Genomic DNA, 26684 nt, shown 5'->3' with positions numbered 1-26684 from the left:
TTTAATTGTTCAAACAATCATAATTTGTACTACCCAAACAGGAATGTTCTAAATATATGTGATTTCTAAACCCTCAACAAGATTATCATTCCATGCTGAAATTGCTGAAAACTTTTAATCTGGGAAAGAGAAACATGATATCAGAAATTCACACTAGTTTCTGCTCACAAAATACTAAACCCTTTTCAATCAATCCTTGTTACAGAGGCATCTGCTTAATAAACTTTCATAATTATTTTCACTTATAAGCTACATCTACACAATGTCAAATACCCACCTGAAAGATGAAAACTGGAATCATTTAAATATTTTCAAACCGTTGAATATCGTGTTGATTGGTTAAAACATGTCTGTCTTAAATTATAGCCAACTTTTAGTTTTTTATCTAGAGTGCACCACAGTATACATACAATTTGTGCCTATATGAAAAAGGCAATGAAATTGATTCCTCCTTAATTCATACAAAAATATTAGAACTATTGTCTTATGATATTTTAAAATGCTCTTTCCAGAAATACCTTTTAAAGTTTCCCTGATGAATAATTTCTGTAACTCATGCATGACATTAAAAATCCCTGTGATGACTCAGGTTCAAAATCATAAAGGTTAGGAATAAATCAGAAATAATAATACTCAGCTCTTTCTAAAATTCTGTTCCCTCTAAATTCCCTTTTGTTAAAGTCATACTCAGAATGGTCAGAAATACTTTGCTCCTCACCTCATTTCAACTACTACAAAAAGTGTGTCCCGGAAGACAAGCAGTTGTCATGCACTGGGCTGATGTACATATTATGTCCAATATGCATGTAAAATCTAGCTGAAATCTGGCTCACTTTTCTATTGTTGGGTATATTCCACTGACATCAGATTGCAGAGTGCTGCTATGAGCTGGTGCTAGTCCAAGCACTTCACATGGATTAATTCCTACAGCCTCCCACCACACCTCTATTTTACACACAGGGAAACGAAGGCTCACACACACCGAGTCACTTGCCCAAGGTCACCGAACTGGTAAGGCTGCAGCCCAGCACTGGCATCCAAGGAGCCAAGTTCTTGAACAAGCTGAGCTATGTGAAGGAACTGGATTTACATTAAAAAGGGCAGAGCCTCATTTTACCCAGAAGAGACCAAGATCTGGAGGTCTAGAGGCAACGGAGTGGGGAGCCCCAAGGAGTTTTTTTTACAGTGGGTGTGTTTTTTTTTTTTTTAAGCCAGACACATTATTTAACATGTAGATTCTAGTTTATAATTCTTATAAACTCTTTTACTCATAAGACTTTTAGTTATGCCATAGTTCCTGGTGGTCATTGATGTTTGTTTTGTTTTAGTCTTTATATTTTTAATTAGAAAATTACTATTGATTATATTTCATGCATGTCTTGTTTCATTACTCATCTACCCATACACTGGATAAAGAGAGTATTGGTCCCAAGGTTTTTACAATCACACAGTCACATGATGAAAGCTACATAGTTATATAATCATTATCAAAGATCAAGGCTACTGGATTACAGTTCAAGAATTTCAGGTATTTCCTTTTAGCTATTCTAAAGCACTAGAAACTAAAAACAAGTATTTTTATAATGAGTCAGTATTCACAGTCATTGGTTAAATCCAAATTACACCTTCTCCCTGAAATGTGATCATTCTCTCAATCTTCAGGGATATCTGGCCAATGACCACGTTAATTTCTTTGTGCGGAAAAGGGGTGTTGACCTTATGGGGTAGAGGAATGGAACTGGCTGATGTTCTTGGATAGACCTCTGGGTTTCAGAACCTATCTGGCAAAGGAACAATCTGGAGGCTGATGTTCTTGGATAGACCTCTGGGTTTCAGAACCTATCTGGCAAAGGAACAATCTGGAGGCCTTAAGTTTCTGAAAAAATAAACTTACTAGTAAAACATTTAGAGTCTTAGAGCCCAGGGTATTCTCCAGGGTTTTCAGGAATACTGTCGGTTGGGGCTTGGCATACTGTGGCAATCTGTAATATCAGCCTGAAGCTTGCCTAAGAGTAACTCCCAGAAGGACCTCTTGACTCTGTCTGAAATCTCATAGCCTGTGAAGCTTTATTTTGTTCCATTTCTTCTCCCCCTTTTGGTCAAGAGGCAACCTCAATCTCATGATGCCAACACCAGGCTCATCTCTGGGAGTCATGTCCCATGTGGGGGGTAGGGCAGTGAGTTTACTTGCAGAGTTGGCTTAGAAGAGAGGTTAGCAGTGGTTTTAAGTGGGCAAAGATGACGCTTAGAGACACAACTGCCACCAGGAGAGAGACTTCCATGGCAACAGATGAGGGAAGAAGACAATTTGGATGGCTTGCTATCTGTCATCTACTGTCAATTATTTTGGAAACCTGTTTGAGATGCCTGAGAATATTACATAGCTTTCATTTCTTTCCTGTGTCACATTGGTGTATCTTTTTTCTATTTTTAATTATAGAAGTTGTGTGTTTAGAGAACAATCATGCATAAAACACAGGATTCCCATATACCACCCTATTATTAACTCCCAGCTTTGGTATGGTACAATTTGTTACAACTGATGACAGCAAAGTTTTATATTTGTACTCTTAATCATAGTCTACCGTTTAACTTAGGATTCACTGCATAGTGCATTCCATGGAATTTTTTAAAGTCTTATTCTATTACCATATATACAACCTAACATTTCCCCTTTTAACCACATTCAGATAATATTGCAGAGCTGTTAATTGCATTCACAACATTGTGCTACTGTCACCCACAATCCATACCACAGCATTTCCAGCATCTCAAATAAGAACTCTTGTACATTTTAAGCCTTAACTTCCCATTCTCTATCCCCACCCCCGTCCCCTGGTAACCTACATTCTAGATTTCTGACTCTAAAATTTTGCTTATTCTAAATATTTCATATCAGTAAGATCATACTATGTTTGTCCTTTTGTGTCTGGCTAATTTCACTCAACAGGATGTCGTCAGGGTTCGTCTATGTTTGTCCACATGCATCAGAACTGCATTCCTTTTACAGTCTGAATAATATTCCAGTGTGTGAATACACCACATTTTATTTATCCATTCATCAGTTGATGGAGCCTAAGATGCTTCCATCTTTTGTCGATTGTGAATAATGCTGCCATGAACATCTGTGTGCAAATATCAGTCCAAATTCATGCTGTCAATTTAGTGGGACTGCTGGGTCATACGGTAGTTCTATGCTTAACTTTCTGAGGAATGACCAAACTGTCTTCCACAGCAGGTGCACCGTGTGTTTACACTGCCACCAGCAAACTGATATCACCTTCTTGCCCTGCTTGAGGGAAAGTATCAAGATGTAATTGTTCACTGTTGAGAAGAAAAGCATGTTTCCACCAGTGGTCCTGAGGCGGAAAGGGAGGTAAATGAATTCAAATCTTAGAAATAGTGAGGGGTTCAGAGGGTCTAAAATGAAACGACCCCTTACCCATTACTTTGACTTATTTTCTAGTCCGACATATACTTTATTGTGAATTTCAAATACTAATAAAGGGCAGCAAAGTGCTGTATTCATTTCCTCTTGCTGCTGAAAGAAATCACCACAAACCTCGTGGTGTAAAACAACACACATTTATTATCTTACGGTTCTGGAGTCAGAAAACTCACTGAGCTAAGGTCCAGGTGTTGGCAAAGCTGCGTTCCTTCTGGAGGCTCCAGGGGAGGAGCTGCCCTTGTTTTTCTCCAGCTTCTGGAGACCAACACATTCCTTGGCTCCTGGACCCCTTCCCATTTCAAGCCAACAATGGGAGACACCATGTTTTTCACATTACAGCAATCTGATTCTCCTCTCACTTTGTGCCTCCCTCTTTCAAATTTAAGGACCTTTGTTATTACTTTGGGACAGTAGGATAATCCAGTATGTAATCTCTTGGATTTTAAGAATATTTTAAGGTGTGTTAATTAGCAACCCTATTTCCGTCTTCGACATTCATTGCTCTTGGCTATGTAAAGCAATATTAACAACTCCAGAAATTAGGATGTGGGCAGCTTTGGGGATGGTGCATTATTCTAACTCACCACAGTGCCCATCCCTTAAAACGTGTCTTTTTTTGCATTTCTTGTAACCCCAGCATTTAAAACACACCTGTTACGTATTAAGTGGTCTAAATATCTTTTTCAGTGAAAAACTGATTGCCCATCACCCATTGCCTCTTCCAGGAGCTGGATTTCTCCCTGTTCCAACCAACTGGTCACCCAGGTTTCTGCAATGTCTCCTCTACTCTACCCCTACCCAGGTGTGGGTTTGTGATGCTGAGCCAATCAAAACTCTCCTATTGTGAAAAAAATTCCTAGAGAACCAGAGAAGCTTATTCCACGCTGTTGGTGGTGAGAATTATAGGATGTAACTTACAATCATGAGAGGAGACTCCACACCCCATGCACTGGAGGAAGCACATTTGAGAAAGAATGACGGGTCAAAGCCACAATATTGAGAAGCAAAGAGACAGAATGGGGTTCAGCGGTGGCATTTGAGTTACTGGTTCCAAGTGTTCCTGAAGCCCAGCTACACCCCTACCATACCCCCAGTTTTGTTTCACAACTTTCAAAATAACTTGGGCTATCCCAGCATCGATTTCATAAATTTCTATTTCTCCCCCAAAGCCAGGTTAAGGGCTAGTTTACATTTCTATCCTTTGGACACAAATTGTGAGTAAGATAGAAGGTAGGAAACTGGTTGTAAGGATTTCTGAGAGGATAAGAGATTTTAAAAGATAAACATGATGCTATGATTCAAAATTGTCTGTATTTGATTTGGGGCTAGTCTGGTCTATAAGATAAGTGAACTCGTTCCATAGAGAAATAATGAGGACAAAGAGGGCCGTTCGATTTTCCACATCACTGCCTGGAGGTGTGCTGTCATTCTTTCATCCTAGGTGATCTGCCTACCATAGAAAGCCTTAGGGTCAGTAGCTACAGAAAACTTGGGAAATTTTGTACTGTGACATTGCTAACAATTGTGCTATACTAATGCATAACCCCTCTTTCTCATTCCAAGACTAATACCCAAGTGATTACAACCACAACAAAAGGCACTGAATCAACACAGGCTTCTATGTTCAAATGCACTACTTATCAGGGTACTCTCTGATGAATCCCTTCTGTATCCTATGGTTCCTTCAAGGCAGACTCAACCAGTTAGAGCTACCATCAAATTCTCCTGAAATAGCCTGTCCTTGAACTCCCCTAGGGATTTCTTGGTTTCCCTAATGAGGATGCTTCTGGTTTTCTACCTCTAAGTTTACTGATGTGCTTCCACACATCCACGAATCCCTGGAGGTCATAGGCTATATCTCCTCCCTTTGGGTCCACCACAAATCTCAAGGTTTTGCATTTAATAGGTCCTAAACCAAACATCATTGGATATTTACTTAGATCATAGTGTTGAAAAAGTCAGATGCCTCATTAGGAGAAAAAAGATGGGAGAGAGGCCTTATGCTCTGCAATTTCCTCTTTAACACATCTTCCCTTCAATTTTATTCCTGACAAAAACAGAATTTCACTTTCATAGAAATCATAATGGCATTTGTTATTACCATCCCACAATGAAAGACTGGTGATAATGACTTTCATTTATATTTGTCTTGATATTTCCCAGTATTTTTAGCCCTGTGAGGCAGAATGGATAGATCACTCTCTCCTGAAAATCTCTCAAGGACAAGATTTTAAGGGACTTGTCAAAGGAGACAGAGAAGAAGTACCTATTTCTATCACCAGAGACACTGTTCCACTGTTTCATTCTTCCACTCTCTTACCTTTAATTAGAGTCTCATCTGAGCATTTTGTTCACAAGTGTCATATTTTCCCCTTTCATTTTATGCCCCACTTCTGCAAAACATTAAAGGTCCTTAACAGAAACTTGGGGTATTTCAATAACTAGTCTTTCCGCTTTCAGTCTACCCCTGGACCGAGAAGATATCCTGAATTCCAGAGTCAACACTGCCATACCTCACTAACAAACCAACATGAACTCGTCATTACTTTTTATATCAGATTCAGAATTCTCAGCTTGAATTGAACAGTCTGTTTCTAATCCATATGTTTGGCAGTATTCACCAAAAGTCACTTTCCCTTGGCCCCTCTCTCCCCTCCCCTCTCCCCATCTCTCTGTCTCACACACACACAATCATGCCTATACCTTATTAACAATGATAGTCCATGTCTCCTGACTGGCTTTGACCTTATTTGAGCATCTATCAAAAGGTTACATATGCAATTCAAGTTAACTCATTAGTCTCTCATGTTGACATCAAATTGAAATTAACAAAATTTTCAAGTGCTCATAACCTCTGAAAATTTAAATTATTTAGCGAAATGTGTTATGGGAATAGATTATAGAAACATGCCTAGATTTTATAGATCATAGTATCAATTTATATTAACAGAATCACCTGTAGCAAGAATTGATGTATTTATTGTTTGATGTGGGAAAATGTATGTTTCATAAAACTATTATACTACAAAGAAATTTCTAATGATTTTCCTCATGCAAGTGACTTTTGAATAATAAAGATAAATACATATAAATGCCTGGAATATAGGCTATTTGTTTTCCACTCTATGATTACATCTCCACATTATATGGAAGTAGAAACCTAGAAATTTGAGCCAATCTGATCAATGCAAAAAGACCAACCTGGAAATTGACATTTCAAAATGGAATTTGGAATTCCAAATACACAATACCACTGTCTGTGCTGTTAAATAAATGCATTGATTCAAACTGAAACGCACCCTGAGGAAAGATCTTTGGGGGAATCAGCAAGACACCATAATTTCAGTGTGTTGCATTGTTCATTCATCCAACAAATAACCAACAATTAAATATATCTAGTCTTCCACACTGATTCTCAAGTTGATATAAATATTACCACACAAACAAACACACACACACACACATATACACTTCTTGCCCTTATAGACTGTGATTTGTTGTTTCTGCAAACATTCAGGCAGGTAGCATCAAAGGCTCCCCAGTAAAAATCCAACACTCACATATCGCTGTCTTCTGTCTTAACCCCTATCCTGTTCTTCATTCTCTTGGTAAGATGGGTAAAATATTGCATGCACAAGGGCGCAAACAGTGTACAGGCCTAAAAAGTGGAACTAGGTTTATAACTGAGTTTAGATTGCCTTTTCATTAGGTAGCATTTTGCTGGTTTTTATATTTGCAAATTCCCATTCAATACAAACCACAATGGAAGGGCCAAATAGCTTATAGTTTCAATCCACACAATTGCACATACAGGGTCCTGTAATCAGGGAGGCTATTGATTTTTCTTCCAGGGTGGTCTAATTCGGTCCCTTCTCTTTCACAAGGAGGTATCGCATTTGACATGTGCTCACTGTTCATAAAAGCTACCTCTATAAACCACTGGCTCAGAGACACGAGGCTGTCAAATGTATTGTGAAAGCAATTTAAATCCTCAACCTGTCTTTTCCTTTTTTCCTTTTCTTTCCTTCTTTTTTATTTTTGGTTTGAATAGTTCATTACGGGAAAGCCCGTGACTCAGGTGGCTGGTGAAATGAGAACGCTAATTGGTTCTAGATGCCGTTATCCATCTTCTCATACATGCACAAAGCAGCTACTTGGGGGCCGTAACACACGAAGCCAGCTCGGCAGTCTCCAGGTAAGTGTGGCTTCCAAATGTTGGTTTAACGCCTCGAATCACAGCCAGACCTAGACTTCACAAGCAAACGGCATGTTCTGTCTCCATAATGACAAAGGTAACGTGCTGGAACTACTAATATAATGAAGCCGGTCCTTGAATTTCTTTCTGTGGGGCACTCTTTGTGATCCTGTGGCACACAATCCAAGTCTGATTTTGGGTGACCCTCTAACTTGGACTGTGTTTCAGCATTTACGTGGAGAACTGACTGAAATTGCAGATGTGGTAAAATTTTGGAGATCAGTGAACTCATGTAACTTTTCAGATCAGATATTAAGCAAATGTTACTGAAAAACATTTCCAAGTCTTAAAAAATAAGGTTCTCCAAAAACTATACAAAAGACACACACTAGTATTTATAGTAGATAATGTTTGTTTCCCATAAGTTACTTCTTTTAATTCCAGTAAGATTGCATCATATATTTTTTCCGCTTCCTTGACTACAAATAACATATGCAAATGGTAACTGAGAGGTGTGATATTGTGGCTTCGCTTTAGTCTGGTTAGACTTCATGGAAAAATTTAATTTGAGATCCACAGGAACAAAAAGGGGTCTGAATTTTATGAATATTGGATTAAGCAAACAATATTGAGTGCTATTGGTTGGACAGATTTTTACTCTTCTTTAAGAAAAGAGAAAAGGTCATTTTAAAAAGGAAATGCAGTCACTTTAATGTAGGTAGTATCATCTGACTATACTCATCTGTATTTGGTTGCAAGGGACACTGGAAGAAAACAAGGACTAAATTTACTGTAACAAAATGGTTTCTAAGCAATAAAATTGAAGCATTTTATGAAACATCCTTTGTTTGTGTATTAAAAGCAATCCATGTTCTTTTCACGACCCAAAAAAGAAAGTGCTAAACTCTTAAGGTGTTAAGGCAAAAAGGACCATCCCTGTCATTTTTCATTTTGCAAACTCTAGTACGGTGATGCTTTTAATTCTGTTATTTTCTTTAGATTGATTCCTTTACAGATGATTCGGTATAATACACAGACTATACGTTCATACTGGTTATCATCTGCAAATAAAGACTACAACAATTTTAAGAAAATAACAGGAAAATATTTGAGATAATTAATAGTACTGTTCATTTACTAGATGCTCAGTAAACCCAAGTGGAGCACATGGAAATTAACAGCAATAACTGCATTTGGCACACACACAAAAAATCAATGGGTTATAGGAAATGTCACGCTGAGGACATTATAAAAACTTCTTGGTGCATCTCTCTGCCCTGGGTAGGCGAGTGTTGTTTTCTGTTAAAGGAAGGTACTTACCATCCTCCGTGGGCACATAGATGTTTAAGTACAGGCAGTCTTCGTTTTGATCTTGAACGTATGTCATCAAGGTATCCAAGTTGGCAGTAAACCAAATGGGCAGCATATCATGAAGTAAAGACCTCTCATCCAGGTGTTGGGGACACACAGCGGCAAACTGCGTGGCATTCCGAACCCCAGTCCAGGAGGAAGGGGGTTCTGGGGGCTGGAACCGCCTCTCTCCAGTGGGAGGTGATGCATAGGGACCCCCAAATATTGCTCCACTGGACCCAAAATCTCATTGGGCAATGGTGTTCTTAGGCCCCGGATCTTGCCGTAATTGGTCTTGACGACGGGATACTGTGCTTGGCTGTCGATGAGCGTGAACTTGATGGCGAGTGCGGTGATCCACAGGAGAACGTTGGAGTTTAACATGACGCACAGCGGGGTAAAAAACAGTGGAACCCATAGCAAGTTCCTTGGGCCTCGACATGGGTTCACAACCACATCCGCAGGGGTGGGGTGTTTGATACAGCCCTAAGGAAAGAAAGCGGGGAGAGGGGGCTTCTCCAGGAGTGAGAGACCCAGGAGAGTTGCTCTGCTAGGTAACACGCAATGTTAAAAACAAACACTGCTGTTTTCTTGGCAGCCCATTGCCCGGGAGCAGCCCTCTCTTAATCCTGGAACCAAATTCCGGCCAGTACAATGCTCCAAGGAGGCGGTGACCTTCAAACAACTCCCAAGGGCAGCAGCTCTTTATGAAAACTCCGAGGAAGAGCAGTCAGCCTAATGGGAAGAGAAGGCAGAAAATGACAGTTGAGGCCAATGCAACCACCCCCTTATGACATTTGCTGTCTCCTCTAGAAAATCCTCAATGTCCCTCTAGGAAAGTCTCATGCATTGGCTGATTTGCATCTTCACAGCAGTTAGCAAGCACGCTGTCTTAATTCTTGCAATTCCCCACCACCTAAAACAGCGCCAAACATTCAGAAAATGCTCAACAAGTGCTTGTTGGATGAACAACCAAATCTCAAAACATTATACAAGCTATGCAGATGACTATGATTGTATTTCCTCATTATTTCACTATTATTTACAAGATTGGTCATCAATGGGTAGGTACCCCCAACATACTGTTTCTCAATTTTTTAAGCAAAATGATTCCTTTTCCTTAAGGTGCTATCAAGGAACTCTGTTTTCTAGTACACAGTAAGTAGGAGCACGTGTCCAGGCTGAGCTAGGTGCAAGGTGTGTGGATATTTACTAGATACCACTGAGGTAGCCTACCTAATTGGAAGAGTGAAAGCTTCAGAAGCGATTCTGCATTCTGCTACTCATCTGTGCACATCTATAGGTTACATGCTTCATGGCCCGGAATCTGTTTCCTTCTACGAAATCTAAACAAGATGGTCCATTCAAGTACATGCTGCAGTGCTTGACACATCAAGGGGGCCTTCAAAATTCAAAGGATTGATACATTTTACTCTGACCTTTGGGTAAGCCATTGCTAAGCCTTAGAGAGTGCACTTTTGAGAGTACAGCCTACACAAAAAGCTGACAGTGTGATGGATTTCCTTCTTGATGAGCATGCAAGGAGTCTACGGTAATTTTAAAAAGTTGCCTCTTCAATTTATCTTGGGTGATAGAATGGCTCTCTCAGTAGATGCATCACTGCTCGTATGACATTAAATAACAGTGTCCACCAGTGGACAGTGGTGCAAATGATCCATTGGGGTGGAAAACATTTCATTAGGCGTTTCAAGGAGTAGATCTTAGTGTTTTGCAACTCAACAACAGACACCCATTTATAAGAAGTTGGAGAATATTTCTGGACTAGAATATAAGTATGCACTTTATCTAAGCAAACAGTTGAGTAAATTATGTAAAGCAGCTACTTTTTAAAATAAAATGCATCAGTTCTGGATCTATCACGGAGCAGCAAACCTTTGGGGTGAATTCCACAATATATGACATCCCTGGCAAAGTTAACCAGGGTTGCGTGAAACTGCACTAAAACTCTGAATTATAGCTTGAATTGAAAAGTGAACAAACAGCATCACACCAAATGTTTCTATCTTTGAATTCTGTTATAGACAACATTTGGATTTCAGCCAAAAAGTGATGGAATTTCTGAATAATTAAGTGACAGCCTTAAACAAGAAGGAAGGGATGACAGGTTTGGATGCTCCTGTTTTCCTGAAAGCCCTTCTGTTTTTCAAACAGCATTATGTCTCCTTCTGGAGCTTTCCTTCCTGTATTAGGTGGCCCTAATCACCTTTAAGTTGGATGTTATCCCAGGGAACTGAGGAAATGAATCAACTTCTCTGGGCTTCAGATAAAAGGCATGTCCTATCTGCTTCAAGAGCCATGGAGTGTAGAAAACAAGGCCATGTGCAAAAGGTGCTGAGGAGAGAAGACAATTCAACAAGTGCAAAATGTAAGGATTTCGAACACAGACCTACTTTATCACAGGAAGGACAAAGGGTACCAGTTCTGCATCAGCCCCCTCTTAGCATCCAGCAGGCCCAGAGCAAGTCACTGCAACTCTTCTGGCCTCACTTTCCTGATCTCTTTACAATTTCTGGCACTAAGAATTCAATAAATGCAGAACTGGCTTGGTGGATCTGTCCCAGGACTTATAAAGACATGAGAAATTCTGGCCCATTCCTTAAATTTCTGAACCCAAAGTGGATGAGAACATCTACACATCACATATTCATGGAGTCTGCCCCCTTTGGATCACGCCTGGACAGCAAGCTTGGGTTGAGCAAGTCACTTCCTCCTCTGACTAAACCCACCTCCCCACAGTTCCAACAGGCAGAGAGAAGGGGCAAATGGCCCATTTAAAGGAAGGCCATGGGACATCTGAGCACTGATGGAGTCTGAGTTGAGCATTCATAATATTCACAAGTTAGGGCTATCTCTCTTTTTCCCCTCTTCATTTTTTGTCCTCATTTTTTAATATTTGGCTAAATCACATGCAAGTAATTCAAGTTAAAGCTCAGAGTTTCTCACCTCCAAACTACTGACATTTGCAGCATATAATTGTCTGTGCTGGGGTCTGTGTTGTGCCTAGTAGGATATTTAGCTGCAACGCTGTCTCTAGCTGTTGGATGCCTACAGCACCCCTTCCTCTCAGTGTGACAACCAAAAATGTCTCCAGACATTGCCAAGTGACCTGTGGGGGGCAAAGTCACCCCTGGGTGAGAACCCAGGCTCAAATCCATCATTTATTCAGTTATGGTGGCCATGTAAATGGCAAGGTATTTGCGGGTATGTTTAAAGGTTAGAATCAATGAGTATGGTGTATGTAAATATAAACATAAATATAAATATGTGTGTATAACATTGACATATTTGGTTACTTTAAAATTTTTAACATTACAAGAAACCTTGATTCTAAAGACAAACCCATTAATGAGAATCGTCATCATTAAAGAATTCCTGAAAATTTTTAACCAGCTTATGGCCATTACAGGAAAAAAGAAAAGACCTCTCATGGAACATTCACAAACTGAACAGGATTCATTTTGCAAGGGGTGATATGCTGTTATTCATTTAAATTTTTTCCAAGGACATGTTATGAAATGAATTGTCTTTGCATAAACCTTTCAATGAAAAAAATAATTAAAATCATAGCATCAATGAATATACATATATAATTTGGGAGTTAAGAAGGACTTTTCTAGCCTCTTTTCTCTGCCAGAGTTGTACAAACAGTAATATTTCAGAATGGTGTTTTGACTTGATTTATAACTTGTTTGGGTATGTCAGAATAATTCCCCATTGAGCAGTTATTATGGCTGAGGTTGTAATTAAGACAGGGCAAACTATTCAGGTGTATCAGAATATATATTGGTCAGAATAAAAACTGCAATAAATTTCTCCCCAAAGAGCACATCTCTCAATTTCAGACCAGTTTAATTTTAAAATATACATCAAATAAATGCAAGCCCTGAGTAAATGCCTTTTGGTATTTTGGCCTTGGAAGGAATAAATAAAATCCCATCTCCCGGGTGGATAGAGTCTTGCCTTTGTCTGGCTATGAATATATTAAAAAAAAAAATTCTAAGTACTTCCAGCCACGCAGAAAGTCTAGGATGTGCAGAGACCTTCGTTGCCTAGAAGTTTCTGACAAACTGAGGCACTCCAGAGAGCCTTCCTTGCATTCCAGAACATTCCAAGAGCATCAGGAAAACAGACTAGCAGAGCCTGCTCCTTGCCCAAATCACTCAGCATGTACGACCACCTTCTGTAATGTATTCCACATAAACCCACAGTCCTTACCCAGGACTCACTCCACGCTGGTAATCAGCCAAATAGTATATTTTTGTTAGAGTAATATTTTGTTATCTTGGTCTTGATTTCATCACCTGGGTGAGCCAGGCAAGATTACAAACTAGTGCATGTTTTCCGGAATCTTACAGTTCTTTATACATTCTTCTATGTAGTTTCCATCAGTTCTAAAAACAGATTCCTTAAAAATCCACCATGTTGAACCAAGAAGAAAGCAGTAGAAAGAAAGTAATTACGGGAGTAAAATAAAGATGGCAGATGTATTTTATTCGAGGTGGCTTTGAGCCTTGGTGTGGGCTCATGGCATCGCCTCCCTCACCCTATTCGTCCTCACACTGAAGATTAACCGGTTAGAAACACACTTGGTCCATAGTGGTAGCATCCGGAGCTTCTTTGCAGAAACCAGACTGAACCCAAGAAAAAGGAATCAATGGTTTATTATGCGGCCCAGCCAAGATGGCTTAGAAAGAAGACACTACTGAGGTTACAGGCCAACTATGTGATCAAGAATAAAGCGTTCATAGTTCTAGATAAAACTATGTGCTACAAATGCTCTCAGCACCTGATGTTGACCACAGAAACAAGGTAATAGCCAGCTGCCAAGAAGACTTCCATAAAGATCACTGTTCTATGTGGTGAGAACACAACAAAGGAAAAGACAGAGTTTCTGGCTACTAGGAACTTACATTCTCATGAAGTTATCCCCAAGTGGGTGCCTTTTTCTTATTCTACTTCTGGAAATATAAAGGTAGTGCATGGATTGGCAACCAGTAAAGGCTCATTCAACACTAGATTTTCTGTCTGGATTAAACTAATATGAAGCACATTTTCAAAATCTGAATCTCACAACTTGCAAATATCTGCAGGTTTAGTGCTGCCCTCTGTCACCAAATTCAGACATATGTTCTCAAGGTCAAGCTCTCTCGACTCCAAGAATATTGCTACTTGGATATCTTGCTGTGCCCCTAAAACCTCATCTTTGAGTCCCTCAAGTGCCTCCAGACTTTTGTCCAATGTCCCATTATTTTTCCAGTTGTTGAGGCTAGCCATCTTCAGTGGCTCCCCTTCCCTGATCCAACAACAGGCATGTGCTCAAATCTACAGACCATCCAAAGGACAAGAGGCTCAACCTCATTTGTGACTAGGGGAAGGCAGAGGAAATCAAATGAGACTGGCAACAATTAAAAAGACCAACGATTCCAAATGCTGAGCAAAGCCATAAGTTATGACCTGAAGTCATAAGTACCACACACTGCTGGCAGGAATTGGCGCCACCCCGCTGGAAAACAATTTATGTTACATAGGGAAGTCAAGCGTGCAGAAGCCTGTAAGGCAGATAAATATAGACACACACGTGCACACGCACACACACATAACACACCATAGTCTATATCTCTCCTAGAGAGCTTCTTGAATGTTGACATCAGGAGGTAAGTACAGGAAGTTCCTATCAGCCCCGGTCAGAATAGCAAAACAATCGGAAACAACCCAGGCATCCATGAATAGGAGAACGGATAAATAAATACTGGCACATGAGAACAGGAAACTGCACAAAAGGGGATAAATGAATTTTAAAAACAGATAAATGTATCAGAATGGATAAGTCTCAAAAATAAAAGGCAAGGGAGTTTTTGTTGGTAGGTAGGGAGTATAAGTAAAAATTAAAAAAAAAAATAAAAAAATAAAGCAAGTCAGAAGCATATTATTTAGATAGTCCTAAAACTCAATAATACAATGTTTGGAGCTACCTGTGTGCTAAATTGTGCAAATACCAAGTTCTGGGATGAAAGCTGTCTCTGAGTGGTAGGAAGTAAGACTAAGAAACCCACATGGATATATGAAGATATTGGTAATGTTCTATTTCTTAGTCCACAGTGGATATTCTGTTTAGTTCTGATACTTTAAACTGTGTTCCCATTTTTGTGCACTATTATATATATATATATGATTATTTCACAATATGCAGTTTAATCAAGAGAAGCTTGTTAATACAGGTTTTACTCAATCACAGTGTTTTCCCATGCACTATCACAATGTCTTTAGAATTTATAAACAAAGAAAAAGAAACAAACTGTTTTTAACAAGTTTCTGTTGCTATCCCAGGGAAATAGAGCACCTGCCCACATATCCCATAAAAAGCAGCAGACTTCACTGGGGTGGGGAATCAGATAACCAAAAGCTGCTACGGCCCTCCCGCTAATTAGCCAATGTTCCTTTGGCACATGGCTCAGTGCCCTGGGCTTCAAACTGCAAAATGAGGGCTTGGACAAAGCAACCTGCTGAGTTGCTTTTAGCACAAACATGCACGGAAACCTCAGCCTGTTATCATCAAAGCCGTGAGTGAATGAAATATAGAAGCCAGTGGGATCAGAAGGCTCCCCCATGGAGGACAGAAACCACAACTTAAGTGAGATAATTGGTCTGAAGAAATTGGGAAGGGTTATTGAGTAAGATGGAGCTAATGTAGCCTTACAGATACATTCTTAAAAGTATGTTTTTTTCCATGCCATATAACATAGTCACCAGATTTTCTTTTACTTGACATCTATGTTAAGATTGACAATAGCTTTTAATTGGCTTTCTCCCAAAATTCATTGCACTCATTGTTCTGTACAAATAATCTTTTCCCTGCTTCTCATATCTGACTATGTAGTTTATGTCACAAAAATTTGTACTTACTGTGTGTGTGTGTGTGTGTCTATATATATATGAGACTCCATGGTAGATGGGGAACTGTAAAGTGTTTAGCCACTTATTTTTGGTCAATAAACTCAGACGAATCCATTGAAATAATAAGGCCCTTAGGTTCAGTAATTTTGCTTTCTCCCTTCCCTTTGCTTTCTACAGAGCCTTGTTCAGTGCACTGTAGATAATAAACCCTGTACCACATCATGCTGATTATGCAATTTCAGACAGATGGTTCTGAGCAAGAGTTATCTGAAGAGCAAAAGGCTCAAAAGCATGCTGATATACACCAAAACACGTACTTGTCCGTGCATGTGGTATCTGCCAGGAAGTGTGGGGCAATGGTTAGGAAAACATCTCCTGGACTGAGAGAGCCTACAAATACAAATCCTGGCTCTAAGTTTTCATCCATCAGTGATCAGGGAGAAAGGTTTAAATCATCTGTGAATGCCTCTGTTTTTGTATCTGTAAAACGGGAATAGTAACAGGATGTAATTCATGGATGTTACTACTTTTGCTATTGTATGTGGGGGGGTATGTGTGTGTGAATATATACACATATATTTATATAAGTCCATACATGCACATGAATGTTATGTAGACATGTAAAGTTAGAACAAGTGCTAGCACCCAAATAAACTGCTAGCTCATTATAATTACTGCTACATGTCCTATCATAAGTAAGGGCCTCCATTGTGAAACATAATTTCATCAACATAAAGATACACCTAACCAATTCCCACTGTCCAAGAAAATACAGTTCAGTCGATGACGTAAAATCTGCATTTAAGCAAGCATATGGTCCACTAACTCTGTCACCCCCCTTCTCTGGGACAGTGGGCTTGTGCAGGATGGAATTTGGAACAGAATATCTAAGAGAGGTATGTAAAATTTTAGATGCGTAAGAGGAAGCTGAGGTGGAGAGGTGTGTGAAGATGGCAAGAGGGGAATTAAGCACTGAAATCCAAGAATGTAAATGCAATCCTACCAAGATTTATAGAAAGAAGGAACATTCACAGAATGTCACAGTCATTTCCTAAATGTTTCAGTTCATGCTAGACTGTAACAAACAGAAGGACCTCAGAATGGTCATGAAATTAAAAGGAAGAGAAGATGCAGAAGTCAGAAGGAGCCTGGATATCCAATGCAGGGAAATCAGCAAGGTTCCATTGAGCTTTGTTCCTATAGGTGCTACGGTAAGCCACTACTTCCACCACCAGCTCTGCTCATAAACTCCCTTTTGCTCCATGACCTAGCTCCAGAAATTTCTGCCTACAAGGATTCCATCAGTGGGGAAAGACTTGAGTTCCCTCTTTGGCATGGCAGCAAAAAGAGTTAGAGCCTTTGGCACTTAACCAGCTTGCCCTGTTTCTATTAAGCCTAATTTAGAAAATGGTTCAGAATCAGTTCTCAGGTAATATCTGCTTTCACATCTGCAAGCAAAGCCGGGAATTCCACCAGCCAGTGCCTCTAATGCCATTTCTTGTAAAAGGCTTTCTCATAGGTGTGTAGAGGATACGAAAATAATCCTGATGGCCCAGAGGAAATATTCAAGAGGGGCAAAGTTGAGTGCTCTCCTGCAAAGGAAAACTACCCGTTTTGTAAGAAACAGCAGTCCATTTATAAATAGCACCGTTTGAAGTGGAGGTGGTTCCTTAGAACTGGTATTACCCAACCCATCTGAATGGCTGTTGAACAGCTGCACACCTTGAGATAAATGTGAGCAGGACAACTGTGGACTGCCAAGCGGGAGACAAGAAGAGTGACCTCAGGTGACAATGAGTACTTCTCTGTGTATGTTTAATAAGCAGCTTTGAACCCGCTGTTCAGAGCCTTTGCTAATGGATCGTGCAATGTCCAAGGAGAAAGTCTTCCGGCATTCCCAGGCTGCCATCCACGGCAGATGGACGAGTTCCATCATGCATACCCCAGCTAGAGTGCCGCACCGCGCCTCACTTCTGCGGCTTGCATTCTGTTTGCCAGGGTTGCTCCACTTATACAGAAGAGCCTGGGTCTTGGGCATGACTCTTTCAGTGCCATGTTCTCACGTGTGTTTCTATGCTGTAGATGCACTTGGAAAGCCAAGGTGAGGAGGAGCTTGTGGGATGCAGGTTACCAAACCATCGTTAGTTCACGGTTTTACTTCCTGATCGTGACTCTGTATGAGCTCCCAGAAAGGCAGGACTGGACTGCAGTCTTGAACCCCACTCATCCACCACCTCCCACCGTTCTCCACAATGTTTCCTCTGCACCTGCCAGGTGGCAAGATGAATTTGTGGGAACAGACTCTCCTCACTCCCTGAGACTGGACATTCAGCATCCAATTCTAGGAAATGATCAAGGCTTCCAGGATCCAGAATCCAGGGAGGAGACACCCTTTAACATCCCTGTATCTCGCATTAGCAAGAGAAGGGAGAAATGGGGCGCAAAAGGAAGTATAGGGCTTAAGAAGGAAGGAAAGAATAAGAAGGGTAAGAGATGGGATCAAGATAAAGTAAGAATATAAGACAGGGGGCCAAAGGTCTTCTTATAAATCTCCCTACAAATCCTGGTAGGCATCATAACAAATCAAAATGAATAAAAATGAAATGCATTTTCTCCCAAAACAGCAGTAAATAGCATTCCATGTTCAGTGCTCTTGAGATTTTCCAATTTTTAAACTGAAAATGATACAACGTTTCAAACCCACCTGATTCCTTGCTTTCTTTTTTGATGCAAAAAGAAGTCTCACACCCTGTGCTCTAGATTGAAACTATACTACTCTCACATCCTCCACATCTGGCAAAATTCCTAACTAGAATAGGCAAATTAAAAAAAAAAAAATCTGAAATAAATTAATAAATAACCCTTTCCACGGCATAAATTCGAGAAGGTTCTTTACCCTGGTGCAAGGACCCTCATTCCCCAAGTGTCCTGGGATAGATCCCAGGGGTTCAATAAACTTGAATGGGTGACAGAAATTGCATCTTTATTTTCACTAAACTTGAACTGAGGCTTAATATTTCTTTCAGTTATGAATACAGACAACTCTCTCCCATCTTCAGTAATATCAGCAATCCCTGCACTTTTGTGTCCAACAGAAATCACAGATAGCTCCCTATCAAACTCCTGATATTGCAACTATCTCAAAATATGGTTTATGCTCACCGCTACTTTGAAATTGTGGCAATTATGAGACTTGTAACTAGATCTGGTTATTTGATACCCAATAATGAAACGCATATCTCAGTATATTTTTAAAATATTGTGCTTACTATTTTAATGTAATTGGCTTCCTTTTAAGCTCATTTAGCTTCTTTTTGTACTGAAAAGCATTATTTTTAGAAAGGGTGAATACTTTTCACCAAACTGACAAACAGGTGTGTCACACAGACACACAGAATTAAGAACCACTGCCCAATTGCCCAGACAACTGATTCCACTTGCCTCTCTAGACCCCAAGCACTGGTGGGTAGAACAAGTTATAGGACACGGTTCAGCTAGTGGATATGGTGGCTGCAGAAGGGTGAGCTAAGGGTCCACTTACTCAACTATCTCACGTGAGGATTATCTGGTTAGTCATTCATGACCAATACCAGGGTGCCTTCAACCACTTGCAAAGACTCCAGTAACTAGAAGGCTCTTCTCTCTCTAAGCCAAAGCCACTTAGCGTTCAAGACAAAAATGTAAAGTAAAGAAAGCTACATATAAGCAACACTTTCAAAACACAAATACATAGAAAACCGCAGTTAATGCAGTATTCCATTAAAATACCGCAGATTAACGGAGGAAGGGAAAATGTCACAAGTAGTGGCCATTTAAATAATTTACCGCTGGATGCTATGCATTTGGAGTGAGCCTCTCTACAACTTAGAGCCCAAGGAGAAGAATTCTGGGGATTTCCAGAATCAATGAAGACAAGCATAACCTGTTCCACAAACCCCATCCACTCCACTCCCAATGTCCCTTCTCTAGGAGAAAATATGATGACAGGCTAAATATTAGAAAAACTCTAGTGTCTTTTTTCATGACAAATGGCAAAACCCACCCTTTCTGAGAGTTAGGAAATAAATAAATATTGATTTTTCACTCGCCTCTTTTCTGACTTGTAACTTGCCTACGTCTCTTTGTAATCTCAAATCATCCACTTGCTGTCCTTAAATACTTTTGTGGGAAGACTCCCTTCTCCCTGTCACCTCTTTCCATACAGACCAAGATACGAAAAGGCTGGGTGCGCGCTACTGTAATCAGGTGTCACAGATTTTCTGCAATTAATGCTTTTCTCGGCTATTTTCAGACCTCCTGTTAAGAGCTATTCTTTCACCCTGGCCTACTCCTCTTAACCCAATTAAACCCAATTAAATCCTCTGCCACAATTGTTCTATTTCCCCCATGTTTAATTATCCCTTAACAAGCCTCTTTTATTCATGCTCTCTTCAATCGGCCCACCAAAGACGGTGCAACTCAGCAAGTGTGGTGCCCATATATATATATATATAAAATCTTGGTGTTAAATCATCCTCTGGCAAATGTCTCAGCACAAACTACCAACAGGGAGGGTGCCATTTTAAGGTGAAATTCCTACTGCAACTTCACAAGGTGATTAGGTCAAAGAGGTTTTAAAGCAACACATATGAACCCATTCACCACTCACGAATGTACTTTAAATTAGTTAATCAACAACTAGATCAAACTGAATTTATGACAGGCCAGATACTGATTTTCAAACAACTGGTTTCAATACGCATTAACAAATAAACTTCAATTCTATATACTGAACTGCTACGCCCAAGGGTTTTTTTTTACATACTTGATTAAAATCACAAGCCCATTGTTCACATACAGCCGTTTGGCTGTCTAATTTATTTCATGAGACATCACAGATTTCAGAAATCCAATCAAAACATGAAAAATTCACTTCCTTCCTAAGGAGATTCTAAGAGACTAAAATGAGGAAGCCAAGACCCTTAAAAGGAAAAGGAAAATCAGAAGGGGAGGGAAGAGGACCTTGCTCTCCATCAATGGGATGTCCTCACTGAAATTGGCTGGTTTTCCAGATCAGAGGAAAGACAAGACAGGACTAACCAGAGGTCACCCCAACAGAGAAGGGGGTGATGGAATAAGTTCTACCAAAATCAAGACTTTGAGAAACAGATTCAAAGATTAGGTCACGCCATAAAGCCAGCTCTGCAGGTCAGCATTGAATGCATTTATTGTTAGCTTCTCCTAGGATAAAAGCTGCTCCTCAAAAGTAAATGGTTTTGTAAGCCACTGGCTTCTCATTTCATTGCACAGAGAGAACACAGCTTCACGTACTGTCTGATATGTATCAGGTGGACTTAGCTGTTTGGAAGACTTATGATGAAATTTGGACTATACTAGCTGCAGAAGATAAAAGAAAAAAAACATTATTTTGATGGTCACCAGTGATTTTTAATATGAACTCAATCCTCCTCACTTCAGAAGCTTGGAAAAGGTCTGATCATAACGAAAGAAAGTTTGGCATCAACACAACCCGTGACCACTGAAAGAATTTCTAGGGCTGGTAATTACATTCCAGACCCTTGAGTTAAAAGGCATCACAGAATTAGACCAACAGAATGCACTGGGCTCCTCCAAGGAGCCACTTAGCACGATTGCCTGGGAAGTGCAAACTGAGAAAATGATATTTAATTCAACCTCATGTGCAGTTACAAACACAGGAGGAAGTGGAACAATTAAATTTGAAAGCCTCCTTTGACCACGCACAATGGGCTCCCCATAGAAGAGACAAAGCACCCCCGAAAGGAGAACATTCTGTGGCTTCAGCTAAAAAAGAAAAAAGGAAGAACAGCCAGAAAATGGAAAGCGTTTTGAGAGAAGCATTGGGTCATTTTAGGCAATTACATCCTTTCTATAAAGAGCACATGAGACAATAAGGGGGAAAAAGTGAGCGATGAAGTTTGCTCAATCTAAAAACCTTATCAGATTCTTTCTTCTTTACTGAAAACGCTGTATCGGGGTAAAGGAAACACTGGGTGAAATTTTAAATTAAAGCAATATACTCCGGATCAGTGGTTCTCAAATCTCTACTGCATATTTGAATTCTAGGGAGAACTGTACAAATCCCAGAGGCCAGGCTGCACTCAAACAAATCAGAATCTATGAGGAAGGGATCCAGCAACTGGTACTTATTAAATTCTCCACTGGAATTCCAATGCGTAACCAAGTTTGGGAAACAGCGTTTTGCATGATTGTATTCACCAACACACACCATGGAATTTTGGCCTTTACTTTTATTTATTTTTCTTTTAGGTAATTTGTGTTTCGGCAAATACTTGCGTGAAGTTTGAAATGCCAAACGACAAGTATTATTTAAACAACCACAAAAACAACAGCAGCTCCTGCCCAAAACATCTCCCCAAAACCCTACCCAGACCCTTCCCCAATGACCAGTTCTTTTCTGAAGAGGCAACCCCTTTCAGGCCTCTTAGCTTTTCTTCTCAAAACATGCTCCACCCCATTTCTAAATAACAATATGCTACTTTCTATTGAGCTACTATTTTTAGATATTGTTCTGTAAAATAAAATGGCTGTCTGCATTGGGTGTGGCTGGGAAGGAATACTTCCTGAAAAGCAGTTAAAACACTGTTTTGATTATACCAATATTGAATATTAATCTGATTGTAAATATGCATTTATTGATCACTCCTGAACAAAACATTAGAACCTAATCAAATCACCTTTCTTGAATAACTTTCTGTTTCACTAGGAAACAATAACTGCCTCATTCATATTTTCCTTTGCATGATTTTCTGCGTACCTATTCTTTGCCTTTTCTAAATGCTCCAAAAGAACTAAAGGCCCTCTTGAGGACTTTTTCCACATGGTCCAATGCCTCATTTACTTTACCCTTGTATTTATTTTTCCTTGAGGTCTCCTAGGCTCCCAATCTGCTCCCAGCACTCAGCTGGGAGCCAAGTTCTCCTGTCTTTTGTTGAGGCTTTTGTTCCTTGGAGCTCATCCTTCCCTTCATTATCCATCCAAATACATACACAGCTTCCTGAGAAAAGGTACGTGAACGGGCAATCTCTGGAAACTGTGCCTGAATGAAAATGTCTTTACCTCACACTGATAGTTGGGCTCAGGATAGAGTTAAATATAATGAATGAGTTTTCTTAGAATTTTGCAAGTTTCTCTTTGCCTCCTAATCTTTGGAGGGCCTAAAGGCATTATAACAGCTGAAACCAGACAAAAGCGGTGGGTTCTCTGCCCAACGCACAGAACAGCCAATCCATGACCCCGGGGTTTCAAAGAGAATGAGTTCGATGTTACACCTGAAGCAGATCAGATGGCCCACGGGCCAAAAATTTGTCTCCCCAGTCTCCAGGGTTTTTATGGATTCAAACAAGGGAGGATGGACTTGTTACCATTACAATACTGAGTATAAACAGGGCTGAGACCAGAGTAGAATAACCAGTACAAAAGGAAGTATAAACAAGGGTGAGACTAGCTGGGTTTCAGTCATTTCAGGTATTAATTTCTGCCTATTCCACAATATAGAAAGAAAAACATCTCTATAATGATTCAGCAGTCATACTCATTTATTCTTAATTTCTCGGTTACACTTTTGATTATTTACAGGTTATTATTTTGCTTTTCTTTGCCCCTCCCCACCCCTGGAGGCCTTTCAGATCTTCCCCATACTGCAGTGGATCTGAAATTTCACAACAACATGCTTTGGGAAGAGTTTCATTTCCCAATGTGCCTCTTAAGTCTGGAAGCTTAGATCCTTCAGTGCTGGGATACATTTAACAACTAGTTATAAGTAATTTCTGACTCTGTTTTACTTCATCATTTTCTGGAGCACAACTCTGGAGGTTTGACTTCCTGCATTAAGCCTTTCATTTTCTTTCTTCCCTTTTCCCCATCTCTATCTCATCAGGTTTCACCTATGAGCCATATATTTCTATTTATTTTCCAGCCCTTCTTCTCATTTCTTTTTTCACATTTGGCTATGTTGTTACTTTTTCCCAGAATTCCCATCTTTTTTAATGGAACAATATTATATCATATCTCCCACAGGTTATACATTGGAGATGTTTTCTTCATGTTTTCCAGTTAGCACTGTATGTGTTTCTCCCAGATAACTTGTGTCAGTCATCTGTTTTGTGAGTCTTACTTAGTGGAAGCTTTCCAGAAATGTCTGGGAGGCAAGACGGTCCTTTGTCATTTAAGAATAAGCTCAGTGAGCCATCTCGACAGGCGAACTCGCTGCCCTCCCCCCTACGTGGGACCCGACTCCCAGGGGTGTAAATCTCCCTGGCAACGCAGAGTATGACCCCCGGGGATGAATGTGGACCCGGCATCGTGGGACTGAGATTATCTTCTTGACCAAAAGGGGGATGCAAAATGAGATGAAATAGTTTCAGTGGCTGAGAGATTCCAAATGGAGTCGAGAGGTCACTCTGGTGGACATTCTTATGCACTATATAGATAACACCTCTTAGGCTTTAATGTATTGGAATAGCTAGAAGTAAATACCTGAAACTACCGAACTCCAACCCAGCAGTCTGGACTCCTGAAGACAATTATATAATAGGGTAGATTACAAGGGGTGACAGTGTGATTGTGAAGACCTTGTGGATCACACCCCCTTTATCTAGTGTATGGATGAGTGGAGGAATGGGTATAAAAACTAAAGGACAAATGGGGTGGGATGGGGGGATGATTTGGGTGCTCTTTTTTCACTTTTATTTTTTATTCTTGTTCTGGTTCTTTCTGATGTAAGGAAAAGGTTCAGAGATAGATTGTGGTGATGAACGCATAACTATGTTATCATACTGTGGACAGTGGATTGTATACCATGGATGATTGTATGGTGTGTGAATGTATTTCAATAAAACTGAATTTAAAAAAAAAAATAATTAGACAATATTATAAAAATTAAAAAGAAAAAGAAGCTCAGTGTGGGTAAACAGGGGTCATCAGTAAGTGGGCCTTCCTACGGTGAAGGACCAATGCACCCAAACGGCCTTCAAAGGCCATTTACAGAATTCTTTTCTGGACAAGTTCAGGCTCCCCAGCGAAGAGTCCTCCAATATTTGCCCACGCAACTCCAGTGGCTTGCAACTTGGGCAGGAAGGAAAAGTTGCCGAACAACTCTCCACATTTTTACCAAAATTTTCATGGCATTCCCTTGTTTCTCACTCAGAGCACTCCAGCCACACTTCTCAAAGCCTGACTTCCCCAGTCCTTGTCTAAGATTAATTTCTCCAAAATAAATTCCTTCTGCTCCCTGTGGAATAGGTGGAAGGGCAAGGTTTTGGCCACTCAGAATGGAAACCTGTGGTCTAACCGCAGTTCAAATGAGCTTAGAGTTTTAAAAGAAGGCAAAAAAATAAAGCCATGTGTACAATCCAACCTGCCTATCTCTTACATACATCAAATTCTCCACCATATGTTTGCAATTATTTATTTTTCTTTCCCAGAGAAATACAGCACTACAAGTAATAAAAGAACCTGAATTTTAAAAAGCAGAACTATCTAGAGGAATGGTGAGTGTAGCATAAAATTATGTTCTCATGTTCCACCTTGAGAAGTAGGGAGGATTCTCTCTACGAAATAAAATTTATTACATATTTTGCACAGCTATTTAATAAATACCTTAACCCAATGGTTCTTCAAGTACTATTTCATCCTTTCCTTCCACTTGTCAGGCCAACAAGTAATTTTTTTGGCTTCTGTTTTTATCTGGCAAAAATGCATCCACTACACCTAGATTAAAACAGTTTTTACAAAGCTGTGAACGGGAAAAAAAATGGAAACTTATATGGAAAAACAACATGGAACCAGGATTGAGAGTTAGTCTATGACATGCATGCCAAAAGCACTTGCCAACTTGAGATCTAACGTTTCTACGAACTTTCTCAGTGTCTTCCATCTTTGTCATCCAATCAACCACAAGCCTTTCCTCTCCCGTCCATTATTCTTTATAAATCGCCACTAGGGTTTCCTCCTCTGGCCAGGGTCTCTAATCTAAAATTGTGTAAGAGTCTCATTTATACTTTTTTTTTTTCTTTTTCTTTTTTTTATCTTCATTTTATTGAGATATATTCACATACCACGCAGTCATACAAAACAAATCGTACTTTCGATTGTTTACAGTACCATTACATAGTTGTGCATTCATCACCTAAATCAATCCCTGACACCTTCATTAGCACACACACAAAAATAACAAGAATAATAATTAAAGTGAAAAAGACTGGGTACCTTTGTCTGTTTGCTTGTTTGTTTCCTTCCCCTATTTTTCTACTCATCCATCCATAAACTAGACAAAGTGGAGTGTGGTCCTTATGGCTTTCCCAATCCCATTGTCACCCCTCATAAGCTACATTTTTATACAACTGTCTTCGAGATTCATGGGTTCTGGGTTGTAGTTCGATAGTTTCAGGTATCCACCACCAGCTACCCCAATTCTTTAGAACCTAAAAAGGGTTGTCTAAAGTGTGCGTAAGAGTGCCCACCAGAGTGACCTCTCGGCTCCTTTTGGAATCTCTCTGCCACTCAAGCTTATTTCATTTCCTTTCACATCCCCCTTTTGGTCAAGAAGATGTTCTCCGTCCCACGATGCCTGGTCTACATTCCTCCCCAGGAGTCATATTCCACGTTGCCAGGGAGATTCACTCCCCTGGGTGTCTGATCCCACGTTGGGGGGAGGGCAGTGATTTCACCTTTCAAGTTGGCTTAGCCAGAGAGAGAGGGCCACATCTGAGCAACAAAGAGGCATTCGGGAGGAGG

The 26684-nt window shown here is 40.0% G+C and overlaps 1 protein-coding gene across 6 annotated transcripts in view; it reads right to left on the bottom strand.

Moving 5' to 3' along the window:
* Positions 1–26684, bottom strand: part of LOC119523146 (neuroligin-4, X-linked) — a 394586-nt gene that overhangs the window by 269173 nt on the left and 98729 nt on the right. For all 6 annotated transcript variants that reach the window (XM_037821928.1, XM_037821931.1, XM_037821930.1 and 3 more), the window contains exon 4: positions 8964–9728. In XM_037821928.1, the coding sequence (XP_037677856.1) occupies positions 8964–9069 (106 nt within the window). In that variant the 5' untranslated portion in view covers positions 9070–9728. The remainder of the gene's footprint in view (positions 1–8963; positions 9729–26684) is intronic.

This window comes from Choloepus didactylus, chromosome X, assembly GCF_015220235.1.
Source record: "Choloepus didactylus isolate mChoDid1 chromosome X, mChoDid1.pri, whole genome shotgun sequence".
NCBI lineage: Eukaryota > Metazoa > Chordata > Mammalia > Pilosa > Megalonychidae > Choloepus > Choloepus didactylus.
Note: the sequence above shows the minus strand (reverse complement) of the source record. Positions and strands in the feature narration are given on the sequence as shown.